Source organism: Phocoena phocoena, chromosome 18 (assembly GCF_963924675.1).
Source record: "Phocoena phocoena chromosome 18, mPhoPho1.1, whole genome shotgun sequence".
Lineage (NCBI taxonomy): Eukaryota > Metazoa > Chordata > Mammalia > Artiodactyla > Phocoenidae > Phocoena > Phocoena phocoena.
Genome location: NC_089236.1, coordinates 68,253,431 through 68,276,669, shown reverse-complemented (window position 1 = coordinate 68,276,669; position 23,239 = coordinate 68,253,431). Strand labels below are relative to the sequence as shown.

General features: G+C 39.8%; 1 protein-coding gene across 4 annotated transcripts in view; it reads right to left on the bottom strand.

The window, feature by feature from the left end:
* The window catches only part of IPO5 (importin 5), a 55,471-nt gene extending 33,744 nt beyond the window's left edge, over positions 1-21,727 (bottom strand). Inside the window, exons 1-5 of one of the 4 annotated variants that reach the window (XM_065896187.1) lie at positions 21,675-21,727; positions 21,184-21,263; positions 11,914-12,023; positions 6,888-6,981; positions 974-1,054 (exon numbers count right to left, since the gene is read on the bottom strand). In XM_065896187.1, the coding sequence (XP_065752259.1) occupies positions 974-1,054; positions 6,888-6,977 (171 nt within the window). In that variant the 5' untranslated portion in view covers positions 6,978-6,981; positions 11,914-12,023; positions 21,184-21,263; positions 21,675-21,727. Of the gene's footprint in view, positions 1-973; positions 1,055-6,887; positions 6,993-11,913; positions 12,024-21,183; positions 21,264-21,674 lie in introns of those variants that run through there. The other 3 variants (XM_065896190.1, XM_065896186.1, XM_065896188.1) reach the window with 3 other exon arrangements.
* Positions 21,728-23,239: the final 1,512 nt, after the last annotated feature.

Below are 23,239 nucleotides of genomic sequence, written 5' to 3'. Positions count from 1 at the left end.
CTAACCTGCATCAATCTTCAAGAATTAAAATAGCCAACTATTTTAGAGATTTAAGTTACTTCTATTTTTATCCTCATATTTGACATTTATTTTGAATTAAAGAAAAACAGTATGTTACAAAGGTGAAGAAGTGCCTTTTGTCACCTGTTTTAAAAAAAAACTAGGGCACTTTATTATAGTGTTTTCTAGGTGTTATCAGAAAACACTAAATTGCCAGTTTAAACTGACTAAAAGAAGGCAGGTGTAACATTATATAGGATTTAGTGTGACTTCATTTCCATCATGTGTTAATATAAGCATTTTACATATAGTGTGACTGTTAGCAATGAAGTCTCACTTTACAAATTCTAATGCAATGTTTCGTAGGTGGAGTAAGTTTTCTACACTTGGGTATTTTGATGCCTTTTCCATAAGAGAGGATTTTCAATTAACTATATACAAGGATATTACTTTTGAGAAAAAGCAGCTAAATGCAGAGAAGCAGTAACAGACTATAAATTTGAATTTAGTACAGTAATTTGCTGAAAACCATGATTTTTAAAGGATTCTAACAAAGTGTGTCTTTGTCCTTACACATCTGTAGCACGTTTTCTTCACCACCCAGAAATAGCTATAAGCATAAAAGTTTTAAAGACAAAAAGTATTTTTTCATTTGGCAATACATTAAAACACTGAATGAATTCAATTTCCTCCTCTAGAATGAATTGTTCCAAGGAAGAAAAATTTTTATAGCTACCAAAAAAATAACTTACATTTAATAATTTTTATGTAATCATCTTATATGGAAAAAAAGAAATTCTCATTTTTAATACAGAGTATTTCAAAAAAATTGTAACTCCAAAGTAGCTTTTAGCAAAGAATTAAGTTCAGAGTTCTGGTATGCAGTAAACAGCAGTTCTCATTACCCACTCTGACGACTATCTAATACCCGACTGTTTGTAAGAAAGTTACATTCAAAGAATTGAAGTAGTACCTCCTCAGCAGCTGTTGTATTTCTGATAGCTTGTAAAAGGAATGTGATCTTCGACTGGCCTGGGATATTCTCATAGGTTTCCTACATGAAAAAGAAAAACAGTAAAGGTTAGAATATCATGTTAGAAAATGTCCTGAGTACACCATTAATAGAACTGAAAGGAAGAGCAGGAAAGATCCATGCATGAGGAGTCAAACAACCTAGGTATGGTGTGAAAGTTTTCTCCTGTGAAAAGAACATACTTCAGACAAGTCAGGAAAGACGATGCTGAAGAAGTTACTTATCAAGTTCCTTTCCACCTTTGTCTCTTAACTAGATTTTTCTAATGTATGTGCACATTTTCTTACCTTAGGCTCCTCTGTGATTAACAAAACTCAAGGCCTAAGAGAACCAAAAACTTGACCAGCGTTGAGCTACCATTCTGTGAAGTGCTCACTCAATATCCTCTTACATCATGGAAACTGCTTATCTTGTCAACATTTTTTAGACCAAATGATGTAGAATTGGTTCAAGTTACTATTTAACAACCACCAGAGAAATACCCTAAGATGAAGCAAGTCAGAGAAAGGGCAAATATTCAACTTCTTTATGCTACATTTTCTTTCAAGCAAAGATTATACCGAAACCATATTATATACGTAAACAAATGAATATGGTCAGGAGAAAGTTGGCCAGGAAACTTAATATCATTTCAATAAATCTAGACATCTAGGTTTTGTGACTCAGGACACTTCTTTCCTTCTCCAATAATAACGTAAAATGAGAGCAAATTGTTTAACAGTAAAAAAAAAATTGACAGCAATTAAAAGGTAGATAGAGCGGATACAAAAATAAGCCCGAAGTATATGATGTCTACAAAAGTAAACTCAAGTGTAGATTCATGTGCATGCATACAATTTCTAATGTCAGTCTTTTAAGGTGGAAAAGTAATCATTATTTTAAGTACACTTGGAATTGTTTTCCAAGAAGCCTCTTAGTAAATATCCTATTCTCATCTATCCACTTGAAGGTTAATAATGTAGATAACATGTTAATTTCTCAGCTGTCTAAATTCAAAGAGCTTGTCTCCTCTGCTACCATCCTCTATATCTACCTAGTTTCCCTCTAGACAGGTGATGAGGACAAGGAAGGGACAACTGTGCTTCTCAGAACCCCTATCTCCCATTTACCTAGTGCTCTGTGGCATCCCTGGGATACTGACAGATAAGAAAATAAAGGCTCAGAAGTTAAATGACTTGCTCAAGGTCACAGACAATAAATAGTAGAAAGAATTCTGTTCTTTGAGGCCAGCTGTACCCAAAATCTCCCTGACACTGAATGCTCCCTCTGGGTTTCACCTCTGGGGCCTGACTCCACTAAACAACCAGTTCTATTTAGGCAGTGCTATACAGTTTTCAAACTTCTCAAACATATCTGAATCTGAGGAAGAACACATTTTGGGGAAAGGACAATTCAAAATCTTCTGATGACCTCAAGTTCCCCTCTAGTACATAAGCACACAGGAACATAATAATGCTGAAAACTGTGACAAAAAGTTTTCACAGCTGAGAAGATGGTCTGAATTTACTTATCCAGAAATAATAATTTATGTAAAGATACCTACAAGATGATTGCAAAAATGGATGTACCTTGAGATTTTTCACTTAATCTTTATCAAAGCAACTCAAAAACCAGCAGTTTTTTTCATTTAAACAAAGTCTCTTACAGTATAATAAAAACGTCTTTTTATTCCTTGTACTAGCTTCGCCCCTAATGCCCTGTAGATGCTATATATGTTTAACACTTAAATTTCCAGTGGTCTAAATCAAGTTTTGGGGATAAAAAACTCTTCACTAAGATACCAGTCTCAGAAAACTTGTTATAAAAAGTAAGTCAAATAGTAAACTCTATTCCACAACAAATTAAAAGTCAATGGAAGGAGAGTTTGGTATGACATCTGACTCCTGAGAGAGGGTTCTCCCCATTTGATATGTTCCAGCATGGCAATCCAGATCTAGTATTACATTTACACCACGACACTAGTCAAGGATAAAGTCTGGCAAAAAGAACACAGCCATTAAGTCAAAAGAACAACTTTCTCTTAGCCTAAATAGACTGAGCTCCACAAAGACAGAGATGGTGTCTCTTCCTCATGGTATTCCCAGCACCTGGCACATTAGAGTACAGCAAATGCAAAGAATTTTTCTAAGAATATTCCTAGCTCTAGCCCAGGCAGGTTCAATGAATGCTACCAGTGTTATTGCACATAGAAGTTCATTCCGTTTGATACCACCATACACAATCCCACAATGGAAAGCACAGTTCATCCCCCAGCCCCAGAAAGGAAAAATGCCAAAATGCACTCATCTCACTCATTCCATAAATATTTATGGCAAGCCTCCATGTATATGGAAATGTAAAGATGGGACAAACAACTTTTACCTAGGAAACACCCTGGTTCCTCAAAAATCAGGTAAAATTTTCAATACATTGACCTCTTGCAATTCAAATCTCACTAATGAAGTGCTGTACTACAATCAATGAGGAACAAGTCAATGGAAAAAACTGGGAATATAAAATCCATGCATATGATTAGTGATTACTCAAGCTTATGTCATATAGAAATGTCTCGTCATGAATGCCATGGACATTCAACTCTGGAATACCTGTCAATTATCAACGTATTCATGTTAATTATTAAATTTTTGAGACTTACGGGCATTTAAATCATTTCTTCAAATACCAGAAAATTTTTTTTTTTTTTTTTTTTTGCGGTACGCGGGCCTCTCACTGTTGTGGCCTCTCCCGTTGCGGAGCACAGGCTCCGGACGCGCAGGCTCAGCAGCCATGGCTCACGGGCCCAGCCGCTCTGCGGCATGTGGGATCTTCCCAGACCGGGGCACGAACCCGTGTCCCCTGCATCGGCAGGCCGACTCTCAACCACTGAGCCACCAGGGGCGCCCCATTTTTTTTTTGTAAAGTTAAAGAGAAAAATCCTTTAAGATTTAATAGAAATAAAATATAAAGCCTACCAAATGGTTTATACAATGGAAAAAGTTTTATGACTTTTTAAAGTTTTGAAGCCATTCAATGATTTCAACAATATATAACAATAAGTCTTTTACTGTACTTGATTTCATATTTGAATATAAAACAAGTCACCTTAGTCAACAGTTTGGTATTTATGTGTCAACTAAGTATTTTTATTTTGACTGAGTAAATTACAAAGATATTTACTGAGCCCTTGCCAATCCTTTACTTCAGAAAAAATTCTGTATTTGCTATATCAGACTGTAATGCTCAATTTTATTTAGTTTGATCACTTATAAAGGGCTCATTTCGTACGGCAAAAAAGGGAAAAATGTGGTATTAAGGTATTGTTATGTGCGGCCATTTCTTTTTCAAATATTTTGCTTTCCTAAGAAGCTCTATTTACAGGCCAGATTAGTACTATATTACATGGTGCTAGGGAGCTTCCCCTCAAACATTTACCTTTTTTTCTGTCAAATTAAGAAAATTCTATATTATAGTACTTAGTTTACATATTAATACAGTCCCAGGATATACAATGAAAGTAAAAATATAGTAACTTAATGTTTTCACTCAGAATAAAAAGACTAAGAATAACAGTACTTATTTTCAATTGTTCTTTATGAGAAAATGTGCTGAATGCTGCTAACCATCCCCAAATTGATGGGAGTGATAAAAGATTTTCAACAGGCACCAACCGGAATTCAAGCTAAACCAGACATTGGTATTCAGTTCAATAGAAGAGAGATTCCCCACTAGGCTTGACAATAGAGACTTAAGCAACTGGAGGGAAGAGGGAGAATTAAACTAGCTTACTAATTACAATGCTGTTCTGCTTTGTAACACATGGAAATTTCTATTATGGGTTGGGATTAAGAACTTATTTTGGTGAAAAATTACCTCTAGAGTTAGCAGAAAGCATTAAAATGTTTTTATAGGCTCATCACATCCCTCTGATAGCAGTGCAAGCTGATGCAACTAAAAATGCACATCACTTCTAAGGTAAGGACAAATACAACTTTTAAATATTCTACAAATAAACCTGTTAAAGTCTGAAAAGATAATATACATATACTCCAATGTACAGAATTATTTTTACGAGGACAATGGAAACCTCAACATCCATTCATAGGTGGTTGGTTGAGCATCCATTGCTGCTTTAAAAAAAAACCCTCTTATGTGGCAATGTGAAATATACTGAGTGAAAATTCCAAGTCTGTACAACAGGACGCGTACTATAAGCCCATTCATGTAAAAAAAAAATCAACGTATACATATACGCCTATAAGGATATTTGCAAGGGAGATTCACAAGACACTTAAAAGTGGTTACTTTGGGGAATGGCATAAAAAAACTATTTGCAGGGAACTCCCCGGCAGTCCAGTGGTTAGGGCTCAGCACTTTCACTGCCATGGCCAGGGTTCAATCCCTGGCTGGGGAACTAAGATCCCACAAGCCGCGCTGCGAAGCCAAAAAAACACCCAAACTATTTGCAGTTTGAACTTTTACCCTGAATGTGTATAAGAAATGAATTGAAAGTCATTAGGATAAAGTTAATAGTTGTTCAAAGTGCTTTTCATTCAGAACTGAACTTCCAGTGTATTTACTTCACGGGTCATAAAACCACTAAGTATAAGCAGCAGACCCTCCATCTATTTAAAGAATGATGTTGTGATTTTAAAAATAACTATAAAAACTCGTGAATCTAGAAGAGGATTTGCCCCCCAATTTCATTACCTATGCACCAAATAAATTTTTGATCCGTAAGAATATCTGGCTGAACATCCTTCACTGACTCTTATAAAAAATCTTCAGTCACGTGGTTGCAAAGAACTCCATATATAATCAACTTTGAGGATAGGGTCTGATAACGCACTTTACAGGAACTGGAAAATTTCTGCCCTTCCCCTGAAGTGTCTCAAATCGCATCTCAGGGCTTAGTATAACAACAGTCTTCTGCAGAACCAAGTGTGCCTTACAGCTACCTGGTAAATGAACTTGCAGAGACATTTGAAATACTGTCTCTTGAAACTTTATCTACAGCTCCACATTTTGGAGGTCAGGAGCCAGAGGTTGTTAAAAAAAAAAGAGAGATTCAGGCTAGATTTAGTGAAATTAAACGCTTAAATATATGGCGTTGGCCCAGTTAGACAACGGAAGTCCCAGAACATCCCATTTATGAGACCACAAATCTCTAGAGATCAAAGAGAATGGATCCGAAGGATGGGCAAACTAACGGTGCAAGCTGCTTAGAAAGAAATCCTAACGGCAACTTCACAAAACTGGGGGCGGAGGGGGGAGGGAAATCCGGCTTCTGATGTTAGGAACCAGAACGAGAAAGAGGACTAAATGTAAACAGGTGGAAAGAAGGCGAGAAGGCAAGGCACATTTCAATAGGAAGGGATGGGGAAGCGAGGGGCAGACAGTGTGTGAAGAGTGAGGGGCAGGAGAGAAGCAGGGGTGACGGGTCAGGGAGCAGCCAGGGTTTGGGGGACCACAGCGCTGGGCAGGGTGGGACCACAGTTGGAAGGCCGGGGGAGGCGCCCAGAGGGATAAAGCGGGAAAGGGGCGAAGGGAGCCCCGGGGCCCGCCCCACACCCCACACCCCACCCCGCCGCCCGGCTTCCCCATCTGGGCGGGGGCAGCTTGTCAGCAGCGGCCGCACGTGTGCGCGAGCGGCGACGGGGAGGCAACTGGCGCCGCGGCTGCAAGGGCCGGAAGGGCCCGGGGGGCACCGCTGGGAGCCGACGGCCGACTCACACGTGGGCTGCGCGGCCGCCGCCCGCCCGGCCCGGCCTGCGCCGCCGCGGCTGAGCGGCCAAGGCCCAGCGGGCGGCGTCGCGGGAAGGATCGGCGCGCCGGCTGGGGCGCGGAGTCGGGGGCCGGGGGGGGCGAGCTCGGTTACCTCTGCCTGTTTCCGGACCACATTGTCGGGGCTGAGCAGGTTTCCCAGGAGCAGGTAGAACTGTTGCTGCTCTGCCGCGGCGGCCGCCATTGCGCTAGGCGTGAGAGAGAGAAGGAGGGAGGGGAGACAGGAGCCGTGAGGCGCGCTGGCGGGCCGGCGGGAGGGGCGGGGGCGGGCCCAGCGCGAAGACCGGCACCAGCAGCTACACGGGGCTGGGGGGCCGGGCGGGAAAGGGCGGGGCAAAGGGGAAAGGGGAGGACAGGGCGGGGCCTCGCGACCCCTCACCCCGCCGGGACCGCCAGCGCCGGTGCCCCATTGGCCCTGGGTGCGAGGGGCGGGGCCGAGACCGTCTGCTCGGGGGCCGAGCCGATTGGCCACGCACCCTGCAGTGCCGTCACTGGCGGGGCGCGACCGACCGCCCGGCTTGGCGCGGGCGGTGGCGGGGCGGGGACGTGGTGGCTCGTGTGGCCGCGGCTTGCGTCGCGGGGAAAGCTGGAGGAGCCGGCTGGCGGGCCTGGCGGCGGTGAGGGGCGTGAGGCCCGGCTGGGGAGGAGGGGCCAGCTCCGGAGCGCGGGAGATTTCGGCGCCGCGGGCTGGCAGGTCTCCTCCGCTGCTGCCCGGCAGCCCCTCCCTGCGACCCGAGGAGCGCCCCCAGCCCCAGTCCCCCGGCCCCTGGAGCCCTAGACCCCCCCACCTCAGAGTGGATTTCAAAATCCACTTCCTACTTTAATTCCACCCCGAGCTCCAGAGATCCCTTCATCAGTCAGACCCTCCGACCTCCCCAAGGGCTATGCCTCAGGCCGCCCCTTCCTCCCACCAGGCTCACCAGTGACTCACGCCCTGGCCTTACCCGGAAGAGGGGTTACTCAGGCCCAGGCCCCCCCGCCAGGCCTACCCACTCCCAGCCCGCTGTCGTCCTCAGTGGCCACGTAGCACACTTGCCTCCCCCTCTTCCCACCCCAGGATCCTAGACTATTCCTTTGAATTCCTTGTTTTGGGGTCCCATTCTTTCAATGATAGAGAAAAGTTAAGACCCCCCCGCCTTTCTTAAAGAAACACAGGCTTGTAGGGTTGATTTCTCAATAAATGTTTGATTCACATCCGTCCTTAGGGGCTCAGAGACCTCGTTTCAACTGAAGTAGACTAATGCATAGATAATACCCCAATCTGCCTTTTCTGGAGCTGCCAAAGGCTGAGAGAGCAGTAGTGTTCCAATCAAAGGGCACTTCTCTTGAGCCCCTACTATGTCCAATGCATTGGGTTAAGGTTGACGGTGGAGAAAATAACCCAATTCATTTCTGCCTCAAAAAGAGTTTCTAGTGAGACGTTTCCGCTCTGAGTGCGATAGAGACTACTACACTTCTGGCCCCTCATAGTATTTGACTTAGGGAATTTAATTTCCTGTTGACTATTCTGTTGAGGTTCTGGTCTTTGAAGGTCCACTTAAAACGTTTGCTTTTGAATGAATGATAAACCTTGCCTGTACGTTAGAATCCAGGCCACTGTGTCCAGAATCCCTGGGCTGAGGCTTGGGATCCACATGAAACTGTGATTGCCAGCCACGATATTGTAAAGGATTCTAAGTGATTCGTGGAAAAAGCTCCCTTAGAAAGTTTTATCTGTGACAGTGATAGGGTTCTCTATAAGAGGTCTGCCGACCTAGCTTTGTAGATTTGATGTTTCTTAGATGTGACAATTTGTCATTCTTATAATACATTTCTTCAAAGACAGACCATTATGTACATTAATTTGGGGTAGATTTTGTTTTTTTTGTTTGTTTTGTTTTTTTGCAGTGGGCATGTCTGGAGTTTGAGGAGGCTTTATTAACTCACCCAAGGTTATTAAGATTTGGGGGATTACATACTAAAACAACCATTTTAGTGACTAGTTACCAGTGAAGTAAGATGAGTTGCCTACAGACTTGCTCAGAGGATGGCCTGATCTAACACCTGTTGTAATATGTGTTTTTATAGGCAATGACTGTGTAGATTACATATATTTGTTAAATAATTCTTAAATAATAGAAATTCTGACATAATTCTATGGATTTGTCTAAATAGGAAGCTTGTTTTTTGATGAGGCAAAAAAGCATAAAATTATTTCAGGCTAGAGACAAAACAAGTTAGTATTAGTGGTGACATCAACTGCTAGAATATGCAGTGACAGCCCATCCTTATTTTAATATTGTAAGCATCTAATCAAAAGGGAAGGAGGAGATTTTTAAGGGTAACGAATAAAGAGATTCCCTAATGGGAGAAATTCCTATAAACTTGGGGTGGATAACAGACATCCTGACAATTGAGACCAGTTTTGGTATCCAGAAAACCTATTAGGTGGGAACTGTCCTTTCAGCAGCAGGCCTGCCTGCCATTTTTGGAGAGTCTGTAATGCTCAGCCTTCTCGCAATTTATTGCACTTGAAACTGATTTCCCATGGAGAGAGTCCTGTTTGTTTTATGAGTGTTCTCTTCCCAAAAGAAAATAGCTCAGATATTGTATAAAGGCAGTTCACAAGAATAGACATTTATTTCCAAAGGAGATTAGATGGTATAAGGTAAAGAACCTTGAACTTGGGTTGAATGGATCTGGGTCTTTAGTCTCTTACTAGTTATGTGAACTTGAGTAGGCACTTAATGTCTTTAAAGCTCAATTTCTCATCTATAAGATGGAATAATAATGGTTGTTAAGGTATGATATTACTAGTCACAAAAGTTCTAACATCAAATTATAATTGGAAATGAAATGGAGGCGCAGGAAACTTTTTAATCCTGCTCACTCCCGATTAGCTGCCTTTGCTTTGGGCGGATTAACTGGGAAGACAGCCAGCTCTTGATGCCTTTCTCTTTAGCTTATGAGACCTCTATTAAGTTCTGGAGGTATATTTGCTAGGTTACAACTCCCTGTACAAAAGGGTGAGGTTGGAAAAATGGAAAACTGCAAGTTTCTCTCAACTGGGACCTGAAATCTAGGTAGTTTAGGATATTTGAAGTTTGTTACAAGGCACTGCACTGTCTGTCTGATCATGATATAATACTACAGGAGGCAAGACTCCTTAATGAGAGAGCATCAGAATCCTCTCCGGCTACTGCTCTTGGCTTTATGGGCTTCCATGTTGATGGGCATGTTCTAGAAATGGGAGGAGGCTGGAGAAATCAGGCCTATAAAACTTCTGTGAAAGCTTCTCTCAGCTGTGGTAGAATTTGGTCTTGCCTGTCATTTCTGGTTTATTGGGTGCTGAATGTAAATAAAGTAAGGTTCTCCCAAATGAACACTCTAATTTTTTTAAAGTTGCTCCAGGACTCCAAAGAACTACAGTTACTTGTCCTGGTAGTTGTGAGCACATGTACTTTCTGTATCACTACTTACTATGAGGGTCAGTTTACATGGTAGAAATGAAAGTATTATAATCTGTAACTGTACACAGATTTAAGGTGATGGTGTTATTTACAGATGTTTGTATTAATAGTTAACATGGTACAAAGAAAAAAGGTTGGCTTTGTTTCCTCATCTGTAAAATGGGAATAATACTTCTTCATAGGAGTGCTGTAAAAGTTAGGATAGTATTTGTAAATGCACGTAGCATGGTGTCTGCATAGTAGTTACTCGGTAATTGCCAGCTGTTATTAGTTAGATGGATTTGGGTGCTAAATAACAAATAGACCTTAAATAAGTAATTACTCTTAAAGCTACATGTGATATAAATGTGTAATCACAGTTGTGTGTGTATAAAATATATATGTATATTTTCTATTAGTCTTTCAATTATGCAGAATAAAATAGTATGTGGATGGATTAAAGAATAGTTAATAGACACTGGACTGATAAAGAAGATTTCTCTTTCCAGTACTGATGTTATCAGTTGCCTAGACAAGAGCCAGCAAAAAAGATGCGAACTGTTGAAAAGTTGTTTACTGAAAATGAAAAAGCTGAACAGTTCACATTTCTTCAGCTGCTTTTTATCAAAATGTTCAAGCCCCTCTCTGGAGCAGTGAGTTTCAGTCAGAGCATGCCAGCCAGGGGTGAGTTGAAACTTATTCCCAAGGGCACTGCACACAATAGGCCCTCAGCAAATTGCTGAATGGAACACAGGCAGGGGAAATTTGGCCTCGGTTTCTTTTGCTCTCTCTCTCATAGTTTTACATACGAAATTCACCGCATGTCTGCGGGTGGTTGGATTCATTTTAGGGAGGCAGTAGAATTTGGAGGCCAGGGCACAGGCTCCAGAGCCAGCCAGCATGAGAGTTCAAATAATGGCTTCACAATGTACATGCTGCTTGATCTTGCCTAAGTTAATTAACTTTTCTTAGCCCCAGTTTCATCTTCTATGAAATAGAGATAACAGGAGTACCTTTCACCATGTTTTAAAGTACCTGGCATAGTGTCTGGCATAGAGCAAACGCTTAATAAATGTTAGCTGTCATTACTAATGCAGATTGGAACCTCCAAAATTTGTAAATTTAATGCTGATTGCACATCTACCTGTTTATTACGTTTTTATACTTGTATTATATAAGCAATGCATAATAATTGCGGTTAAGAAAAAATTTTTAGGTTTGACTTGATCAGCACAGAGGATTTCAAGACCATTTTCAGCTTTAAATACTACAGTTGCACTGTCCAATGTGGTAGCCACTAGCCATTATGGCTATTGATCATTTGAAATGTGGCTAGTTTGCATTAAGGTGTGCTTTAAGTGTAAATTTCAAAGACAGTAGGAAATTAAGAATCATAATTTTATATTGGTCACATGTAGAAATGATATTATATTAGGTTAAATAAAATATATTTACTAATAAGCTATAATTATTAACTATATTAATAAATTTGACTATTTTTTCTTTTTAATATATGGCTACTAGAAACTTTAAAACTTACGTATGTGATTTGCATTTGTAGTTCACATTATGTTTTTATTGGACTGTGCTTTCCTAGAGAATAAAATAACCAACTAGCTAAACATAGGTGTCCTGAATACCTTTTTCATTTAGATTTAGGAAGTGACTCGTCACCAAGTGAAAATCAGTTACCTTATAGGGCTTTCCGTGCTTCCAGTTTTCCGAGTTGAGTCTCAGGGATTTGAAGACATGGTACAGCACTTTCTGAGCAGTGTTCCTCGCTTAGGAATTTCCTTTCCCTGCTGGCTAGACATTAAATAGATTTGTGAACCTTTAGAAGGTAAGTAAGACTCCAAATTTGATCCTGTGGAATAAATCCTTATGGGTTAAATCAGGACTGGTTAAGAGATGGGGGAAGGAAGAATATCTTTTATTATTTTGATGTTGATTATTTTCATTTAATGTGGTAAGTGGATTTAAAAACCACAGTTTAGTTTTTAAGTTTAATGTTTTTCCTTAGAACACAAATAGGTTGAAAATAAGAGAATGGAAAAAGATATACACACAAACAGTATCCAAAAGAGAGCTGAAATGACTATGTTAATGTCAGACAAAATAAATTTTAAGAAAAAATTGTCAGAGACAAAGGAGGACATTTTATTATGATAAAAGGGTCAATCAATCAGGAAGACTTAACAATTATAAACACATGTACCTATCAACAGAGCCCCAAAATACGTGAAGTAAAACTTGACAGAACTGAAGGGAGAAATTCAACAAAATAGTTGGAGACTTCAATTTCCACTTTCAATAATGGATAGGACCACTAGGCAGAAGATTGACAGGAAATAGAAGACCTAACATATCTATCTGTAAGACACTCCATTGAACGACAGCAGAATATACATTCTTCTCAAGTGCATAGGGAACATTCTCCAGGATAGATCTTATGTTAGACCATAAAACAAGTCTCAGTATGTTTAAAAGGATTGGAATCATATGAAATATGTTCTCCATCCATAGTAAAATGAAATTAGAATTCAAGAACAAAAGGAAATTCACAAATAAGTGGAAATTAATCATCACCCTCCTAAATAACAAATGGCTTGGAGAAGTCACAAGAGAAATTAGGAAATACTGAGATGAATGAAAATGAAAACATAAGATACCAAAACTTATGGGATGTAGTGAAAGCAGTTCCCATAGGGAAATTCAGAGTTGTAAGCATCTTCATTAAAAAGGACAGACCTCAAATCAATAATCTAATCTAGTTTCTTAGAAACTAGAAAAGGGGCAAACAAAACCTAAAGCAAGCAGAAGAAATAATAAACAAGAAAAGGAAATAAATGAAGTAGGAAATAGAAAAACAATACAGAAAAAAAAAGTTGTTTCTTTGAATACATCAAAAAAAATTGACAAATTTTGGGCTAGAGTGACCAAGAAAAAAGAAGACTCAAATTACTAAAATCAGAAATAAAAGAGGACATCACTATCAAACTTTCAGAAATAAAAAGAATATAAAGGAATGCTATGAACAATTGTATGCTAACAAATTAGATAACCTAGATGAAATGGGAAAATTCCTAGAAAATCACAATTTCGAAAGTGAATTCAAGAAATAGAAATCTGAATAGACCTGTAACAAAGATCTGAATAGAACTAATAATTAAAGAGACTTCTCACAAAATTCCAGGACTAGATGTCCTCACTGTAAATGAATGTTCTACCAAACATTCCAAGAAGAGTTAGCACCAATCTTTCTCAAACTCTTCCAAAAATTAGGAGCAGAGTGAACACTTATTTTATGAGGCCAGTGTTAACCTGATACTAAAACCAAAGAAAAATAACTCAGAAAAACTATGTACCAGGCTTCCCTGGTGGCGCAGTGGTTAAGAACCCACCTGCCAATGCAGGGGGCGCAGGTTCGAGCCCTGGTCCGGGAAGATCCCACATGCCACGGAGCAACTAAGCCTGTGCGCCACAACTACTGAGGCTGCGCTCCAGAGCCCGCGAGCCACAACTACTGAAGCCCGTGTGCCTAGAGCATGTGCTCCGCAACAAGAAGCCACCGCAATGAGAAGCCCACACACCGCAACGAAGAGTAGCCCCCACTCACTGCAACTAGAGAAAGCCCACGCACAGCAACGAAGACCCAATGCAGCCAAAAACAAATAAAATAAATAAATTAAAAAAAAGAAAACGACATACCAGTATAAATATTGATGCAAAAATTCTCAACAAAATCATAGAAAATTGAATCCAGCAACATATAAAAAGTATAAAAAGGATTATATATCATGACCAAGTGGAATTTATCCCAGGAATGCCAGGTTAGTATATAAGAAAATCAATCAATGTAATATACTAATAAAGTACAAAGATCACATGATCATCTCAGTTGATGCAGAAAAAGTGTTTGACAGAATCCAACACCCTTTCGTGATTTAAAAAAACCCAACAAAACACTCAACAAAATAAGAATAGAAGAAAACTTCCTCAACCTGATAAAAGCCATCTATGAAAAACCCACAGCTAATATCATACTTACTGGGAAAAAAATGAATGCTTTCTCCCTGAGATCAAGAATAAGACAAGAATGTCCATTCTCACAATTTCTTTTCAACATTGTACTGGAGATTCACAGATGACCTGATCTTGTATAGGAAAAAATCCTGATGAATTCACAAAAATGCTATTAGAATAAATGAATTCAGCAAGGTTGCAGGACACAAGATCAATATACAAAAATCCATTCTATTTCTACATGCTAGCAATGACCAATCAAAAAAAATGAAATTAAGGAAATCCCATTTATAATAGCATCAAAAAATAATATAATACTCATGAACAAATTTAACAAAAGAAGTATAACACTTTCATGAAAATCATAAAATATAGCTAAAAGAAATTTATGAAGACCTAGATAAATGGAAAGACATCCCATATGCATGGATTGGAAGACTTAATATTAGGATGGCAATACTCCCCAAATTCATCTATAGATTTAAGGCAACACCTATCAAAATTTCAACTTTTTTTTTTCTTTTTCCAAAATGGACAAGCTGATCCTAAAATTCATACGAGTTGCAAGAGACTACAAAGAACCAAAAGAATCTTGAACAAAACAAAAATTGGAGGACTCACACCTTGATTTTTAAGCTTACCACAAAGCTACAATAATCAAAACGCTGTGCTACTGGCATAAGGATAGACCCATAGATTAATGAGAATAAATAGAGAATCTAGAAATAAATCTTCTATTTGTGGTCAGTTGATTTTTGACAAGGGTGCTGTGATGGTTAATTTTGTTTCAACCTGACTAGGCTATGGTGCCCAGTTGTTTGGTCAAACACTAGTTTAGATGTTGCCGTGAAGGTATTGTGGATGTAAGTAACATTTACAATTAGTTGATCTAAGTAAAGCCAATTACCCTCCATAAGGTGAGTGAGTCTCATTCAACCAATGGAAGGCCTTGATAGCAAAGACTGAGGTTTACAGAGAAAGAAGCAATTCTGCTTCAAGACTGCAACATAGAAAAACCTGCTGGCTTGCTTTGCAAATTTCAGACTCCAGACTACAAAATCAACTTTTATCTGAATTTCCACTTGTTGGCCTGCCCGATTTCAGATATGCCAGGCCTAACAATCATGGTAGCTAATTCTTTAAAATAAATCTCTCTATAATATATCCTAATGCTTCTTTGGAGAATGCTGATGTATACAGGTACCAAGACCTTTCAGTGTGAAAGAACAGTCTTTTTAACAAAGGTTGCTGGTACAACTGGATATCCACATGCAAAAGAATGAAGCTGGACTGCTACCTTGCACCGAATACAAATCTCAAAATGAAGCACAGACCTCAATGTGGGAGCTAGAACTATAACATTCTCAGAAAAAACATAAGACCAAATCTTCATGGCCTTGGATTAAGCATCGGTTTCTTAGACATGACACTAAAATCACAAAAAGACAAAGGAAAAAAAATAGAAAAATAGGACTTTAACGTTTGTGCTTCCAAGGAAGCCATCAGGAAAGTGAAAAGACAATCCATAGAATGGGAGAAATATTTGCAAATCAATTATCTGATAAAGGACTTGAATCGGAATGTATAAAGAACTTCTACAATTCTATAGCAAAAAAACAACGCAATTAAAAAACGGCAAAATATTGAATAGACACTTCCCCAAAGAAGATATATGAATACAGATAGCTAGTACACTAAAAGATGCTCAACATCTTTAATTATTAGGGAAATGTAAATCAAAACCGCAATGAGATACCACTTCATACCCACTCAGATGGCTATAATAAAAAAGACAATAGCAAGTGTTGGTAGAGAGATTGGTGGAGAAACTGGAACCCTCATACACTGCTGATGGGAACATAAAATGGTGCAGTCAATTTGAAAAAGTTTGGCAGTTCTTTAAAAGTTAAACATAGAACTAACATATGACTCAGCAATTCTACTCAAGTGTACACTCCAGTGATGTGGAAACATATGTCTACACAAAACTTGTATCAATACATGAATGGTCATAGCAACATTATTCATAAGAGCCAAAAAGAATTAACAATCCAAATGTCCGCCAACTGACGAACAGATAAAATGTGGCTTATCTATACAATGGGATATTATTTGGCAATTAAAAGAAATGAAGTACTGACACATGGTACAACATGGATGAACCTTAAAAACATTATAAGTGAAAGAAACCTGACATAAAAAGTCACATTTTTTTGGTTACATTTATCTGAAATGGCCAGAATCAGCAAATTCAGAGAGACAGAAGTGGATTCGTGGTTGCCAGGAGCCTGGGGAAGGGGAGGGGGCAGGAGAGGAAGGGAGGGAATGTGGAGTGACTAGTAATGGGTATGGAGTTTATTTGGGGGGATGAAATGTTCTGGAATGTGAGGGATGCACAACTCTTGTAAATATACTAAACACTCAATTGTACACTTTAAAGAATGAACTTTATGGTATGTGAATTATATCTCAATAAAGCTGGTATTTTAAAAAGTGCTTTTTCTTAGAGAGCTGAAGGAAATTGATGCAGATCTCGATTACTGATTTTTTTTCCTATTTTTTCTATTTTTCCACAATATATTTAGCTCCATGCAGAATACATGGATGATAACATTCATAACCCTCAAACCTTCTGAGCATTCCTGAGCCAATACGTGGGGTGAAGAGGAGATCCAGATGAGAGTTAGCCTGTATATTTTCCTCTCCATTTACTTGCTATTTATGGCAAGTACCTTACAGTTTGGACACAATGACATACACATTTTACCTCATGCATTATGATAACATACATAGTGGAATATTAATTGTGACATCAACGCACAGCTCAAATTTGCATCCACTGGCAGGATAGATTTTTAACAGTGTTCAGTTAATAAGGAAGAAACAAACAAAATAACTTCATAATAGTTCATATTCCTCAATTCTACCCACTCTACATGTAGTACCTCTTCATACCATATTTTACTATATTAGTATTTATTTAACGAACATTTCCCTTGGTCATTTATTTAGCAAATATTTAATGGCACCTTCTCTGAAGTGGGCGCTGCAGGGGTTTGTAGTGAGCAAGTAGAACTTCACGGAGTTTACAATCTTTTGAACGAAGCCAGACAATAAAGTAAACTGAGTAGGTCATTTCTTATTGTGACACATGACAAGAAGAGGATAATGGGATCATGAATGACCGGGGAGGAGTTGGGTCTCCACCCAGAGGACACAGTCTTTTGAGGGGAGGTGATGTTTGAGCTGAGACTTGAATGATGAGAAGACACATGAAGAAATGGGGGAAATCCCCCAAGCAGAGGAAACAGCGAGTACAAAAGCCTCGAGGCAAAAAAAGAGTCTGATGTGTTCTAGCCAGGGAAGAAGGGTACAGCTAGAGGGGAGTCAGCTGTGAGGAAAGGGTCTCGGAGGTAAGCAGGGGCTAGATGACCCAGGGGCACTGTGATAGTTCAGTGGTGTGACATATTCTAAGTGGAATGGGAAGCCAACGGGTTAAGTCAGGAATGTGACCTGAAAAACAGTTTCAAAAGATCATTCTGGCTGCTATATAGGAAACAGACTGTAGGAGGGAAGTGAGGAAGCTGTGTGAGCATTAGGAAGTCACTGTAGTACTTGGGGTCAGAGAAGGTGCTGGCTTGGATCAACAGAGATCATGTCTGAGGTGGTCAGATTTAGAGAGTATTCTTTTGAAAATACATCAGGACGCAGGGTGCAGAGGGAGATCCAAGTTTTATGGGATCTGAAACGTACACAATCTGAGGGCCCTCTGTAAGAAAAATTAAAATCTGAACAGAAAATGAGGTTCCTTGCAAGGCTTCTATGCAAGTGAAGGGCCCGGCAGCTGAAGCTTCACGAGCTTCACGGTAGGTCCTCCTCTGATGGGGGTGAGACAGAGGAATCAAGGATGCCTAGGCTTGGAGTCTGAGCACCGGTGATGTCATTAAGATGATCTGTTTGGGGTAAGGTCTGGAGAGAAGAAAACAAGAGTTGGGTTTTGTTCATGGTGAATTTGAGATGCCACTAGGCGTTCGAGTGATGATGTCCAGCAAGTAGTTGGACAGAGGGGCCAGGACATCAGGAAGAGGGCAGGGCTGGAAATATCAACTTCAGTCATCACATTCATGACATTTAAAGGTGTGGAAGTGGATGACATTGCCTGGGGAAGAGAGAAGGCGGCCAAGGACTCAGCCCTGAGACATCCCAACACTAGCGGTCAGGCAGAGGTTTCTAATTCATTAATAATACAAATGTAATCATAAGAGAGAATGGCATATTGAACATGTCACCTTATATTTGAATTCCCTTTGATCTCTGATTGCAAGGGCCTTTTAACACCTAGGAGTCCACGAATGAATGTAAAGACAGTCGGAAGAACAAGTAGGCACAAATGTTAAAGAGGTCAATTGCACAGCATTTTATTTGAGGGAATTGTTTTTATTTTTCATATTTCAGGAAAAGTAGTAGTGGTGGTGCTGCTAAGGAAATACTATTTTCTCTAAACCTTCAACCATTCAGCCCTCCTACAGTCTCATCTACTTCTCCACCTCTCACTTAGAAATCACGCTTTAAACAATATGGAATTCAAATAATTCTTTAAAGAATCAGATCACATTGATATCTAAGATGTCAGATGCTGTCCTCTTCCCGTCTCAATCTAAGCTCTTATCTAATTTTTGTTCACACTTAAGTTTTTGCTCGGTCATCAGAGATAATAGCCCAGGCCCTTTTAAGGAACGTAGAAAGGAAATGGGCAAAGCAGGAATGTGTTTTAATTTCTATCTGCCATGTACAGTAAGAGTGATATTGGAAACATGTTAGAAAAATGCTAGTGTTACATGGATCCAGCTCTACCACAGGCCAAATATTTCCTCTTAATAGAAAAATGCTAGTGTTACATGGATCCAGCTCTACCACAGGCCAAATATTTCCTCTTAAACCTAATTACAGATAGCAAATCTTGATAGAACTTAGCTTAAGATGGGAATATTGGTACTTGTATCTAAACACCATCGTTATAAAGGGATTCCATTATATGTTACAAATCAGGCTTGTTATAATCAGTCTTCTGTGTGTATATGTGTGTGTGTGTGTATAATTTCATATGGTGATAGGTTATAAGACATATTAAAACCAAGGTAAGGAGATAGAAAGTGAAAGAGGTACTATTTTTTTTTTTTTTTTTTTGCGGTACGCGGGCCTCTCACTGTTGCGGCCTCTCCCATTGCGGAGCACAGGCTCCGGACGCGCAGGCTCAGTGGCCGTGGCTCACGGGCCCAGCCGCTCCGCGGCATGTGGGATCTTCCGGGACCGGGGCACGAACCCGCATCCCCTGCATCGGCAGGCGGACTCTCAACCACTGCACCACCAGGGAAGCCCCTGAAAGAGGTACTATTTTTAATAGGGTAGTCAAGGAAGACCTTTCTGGAGAGGTGACATTTTAGCGCCCAAGAATGGATTGCTTCATGGAAATTACTTTTCAGAAAGAGAAACATTATTTAAAAGATTCATATTAAAAATGCTCAACCATTTTTTAGATCAGATTTAAAAATTCATAATAATAGCTAACAAGATTTTGATCTCTCTGTGTTTGTGCTAACCTTCTGTATTTTAATCTCATTTGATCTTCATCTTTAACCAATGAGGCTTCAACCATTTTGTCAAGAAAAAGTACATTGGGGTCAGAATCAAACTGGTTCCAGCTACAGCTCCACCACTAACCAGCTATGATGCTGACCTGGGCCCTCAGTGCTTCCCTAGGTCTCCATTTCCTCACCTGTAAATTGGGATAGTTGGGCGAGATCCCAAGGGCATCTTTCCAGCTCCAACATTTGAGGGTAATTATCAATTATCTCACTGTGTTGAAATAGATGACTACAGAGGCCACTTAGGGTCGCTTGTCCTGAAACAAAACTGCTCTGTGTCTCTGGGATTTGAGGTCTTATATCTGCCTGCTTTTTAGAGTTTTTTCTTTTCTTCTTCTTCCATTTTTCCTGTCAGTCAGCTGCCACTTCTTGTAGCGGCCAACGTAAAACGACAGCTGTCTCTACTTGTCAGCTGCTCTGATCATCTGGTTTGCTATGTGCTCTGGAGACTAAATAACCAAGGACATTAAATGGTATATGAAATAGGCAAAGCTGAGCATATTTTCAGTAGAGGCCCATGCATGAGCTTTACAATTGGCCACTTAGGTATTTTTCATTTAGGGGTTCTTAACTGTGTTCCAGAAGCTTAACTCTGCTAAGATGCTGACACAATACCCCGGCACAAAGCCGTCTCTTACTGCTAGTGTAATGGAGGTTCCAACATATATACGTATAAACACAAGTGACAGAGCAATGAAGCAAAACTGTTTAGGAAGGTCTAAATTAGACTTTATAGAATAAAAGCATTGCCATTGACAAGTCCCCTGTATCTAATTCTTTTCTCTGTCATTGTGGCTTTTTTATACCTAGTTAGGGGGCTAAGTTCTCGGAGAAGCATTTAAGTAAGGTAGTCCATCAAGTAAGTAGTCTTTTGACTACTTAGTGATTTAGTTTTCCCACAATAAAAATGAATTATGTTTTTCCTCATTTACCATTTTCTGTGGTCCCAGAAAATTAAGATAACTTGTCCTCAGCCTCTGAGAGGAAACAGCCAGAATATATAGAGGCCTAAGATGGGAACTCTAAAGATTTTAAACAGAACTTATTTTGAGACACTTGAGAAATTAAAGAATCAAACTGCTTTTAAGTACTTATTTTTCTGTAGGAAAGTGGGGTAGAAAATCCTGGTGGATTGGATTTTGATTCATGGGTGAATAGAAGGTAAAATGATCAAGAAATGAATATCAGAATTGTAGAAGAAAACAGTAGGAGATTTTTGTTTTAAAGGAAATAAAGAATGCAATTAACAGTGGCCAGAGACAGAACAAAATATATCTGCTAGTTTTAGTCTTACTTGGGTGCTGCAAGGATCCTGATCAGGGAAAACAGCTGTGCCCATTCATGGGTCATGGAAAGGTTTTTCTCCAGAGCCACCTAAATGAAATAAAAACTCATTTCTGACTCTTTCAGAATGACTACTGAGATCAGTAGGACAATAGCCTACATTTTTTGGAGCAACTCTAATCAAGTGATGTTTCCTTAAGTCCACGGAGGCAGTCACCAGCTAATTTAAAACACAGTATCAAGGAACAACTTGCAATCATTGAATTTGCATTCTTTCATTCTTGGTTTCTGTCTAGTCCCGTTCTCAGAATCAATTTTTCTGGCCTTTCCTCTCTCGTCGGAACCCCTATGGGGACTCCTGATGGTGAGAGAGCGAAAAGGCCCTCCAGGATCTCACACAGAAAGACTTGCCCTCCAGAATCACCCTAATTTGTCCCTCAGTGTGGATTGATAAGTTCTTACATTTTTTTCATCTAAATCTCAGGTCTGGGGATGACTTACCTTAGTCCAAGCTCTTCTCAGCACTCTAGTTGCTCCAGTCGTGGGATGTCATTAATCCCACAGTTCCAACCTCATGGCTCAGAAACATCACCATGGAGACCCCTGACTACAATTGTGACCCGCTGCAGGTCAGCAGTGCCATGCTGTTGGCCCACTTCAACTTGCCTGCCATACAAGCTTTCCAGGTGGCTCGGTCATTCAGATGTTATCGGCTGACCTAACTGTCCCCAAAGCCACAGAAGGGACAGGAGCTCTGGCTTTTGAGAACTCAAAACATGTGGTTGGGGGTTACTAGGACCCCAAATGTATCAGCAACTTCAGCTTTGAAACTACTCAGTTTCTTTACCTAGGATTTCAATTCTATTCCACTATTCAATACTAAAAACAGAAACTCATTTCTCAAACGGACAAAGATAAATTTATATAGAAGCAAAAGGAAATTCCCTGTTAAATAAGTTTATGGCATTTCGGTCTGTTTAAGTTCTTATAGGATATATTGATTTATCAGATTTGGCCTCCATTGTCTTGGTCCTTGATGACCACTACATTTAATATTTCTTCATTCTGTTTCTTAATTTTCATCGATAATTAATGAAAATCAAACTTTTTCGTTTATGAAATTGTTTCATAAGACACATGCAGATCCCTTTACAAAGGTTGGTTTTTTTCTTGGTAAAATATGAGGTCTAAGCACTTTCAAGGTCTCTCTGCAAATCCTGAAAGTTCTTTGGTGCAATTCCCTGCTTCTTTGTCTTCACTTCCATCACGTGTTGTTTGTTCTGACGTTATGGCTGGTGGGCAGGGGTCATGGCAGTGAGGTAACCTCATGGCGTTTTGCTTAAGGATCCTACCAAGAGTCCAAAACCAGAAGTTTTGCAGGTTAAGAGGCAAGGACTGAATGGTTACAAACTGACTGTAAGATGTACGATGAACGTATTAAAAGAATGAATTCCAGCCATTCTTTCAGTCCCTGGGAAATTGACCAGTTGCTGGCTGACCTCAGCTGCCCTGGCTGACCTTTGGACATTTCAAAGCTACACCAAAGACTGGAATATGGGGAATATCTATGATTTCTTCATCAGCAGGTACAACAGGTGGAAAATAGTTGAGTAAGGAGCATCATGGTAGGCTAGAAAATCAGGTATAGGAGAACTGGGGTGGACGTTTTGCCTTATGGCCTAATGTGCCTTATATTCCACGTTAGTCACAGGTGAGCTGTGAGAATCTTGGATAATCAGAAAACTCCATGATCTCTTCTTTTTCTTTTTAAGATGTAAACCTTCTAATGATTACTTAGATATGGTGTCATTCTTTAGTTAACAATAGGTTTAGATCCTTCAAGCTGTTCATGTAGCCTTCACCATTTTACTACTATTTGAGATGGAGATGGGGAGGTTAGTGGTGGATAATGCAAATGTCTTTTGTTTTTGAAAAAAGAAAAACTCCTGTCATTATTTCCTAACTATTCAGGGAGCTCATACTGTGTTCAAGTGGTCAACTGTGGTGGCTTCACCTGCCCCAGGTCATACCTTTATACCCTAAAATCTCAAACCACTACCTCTACC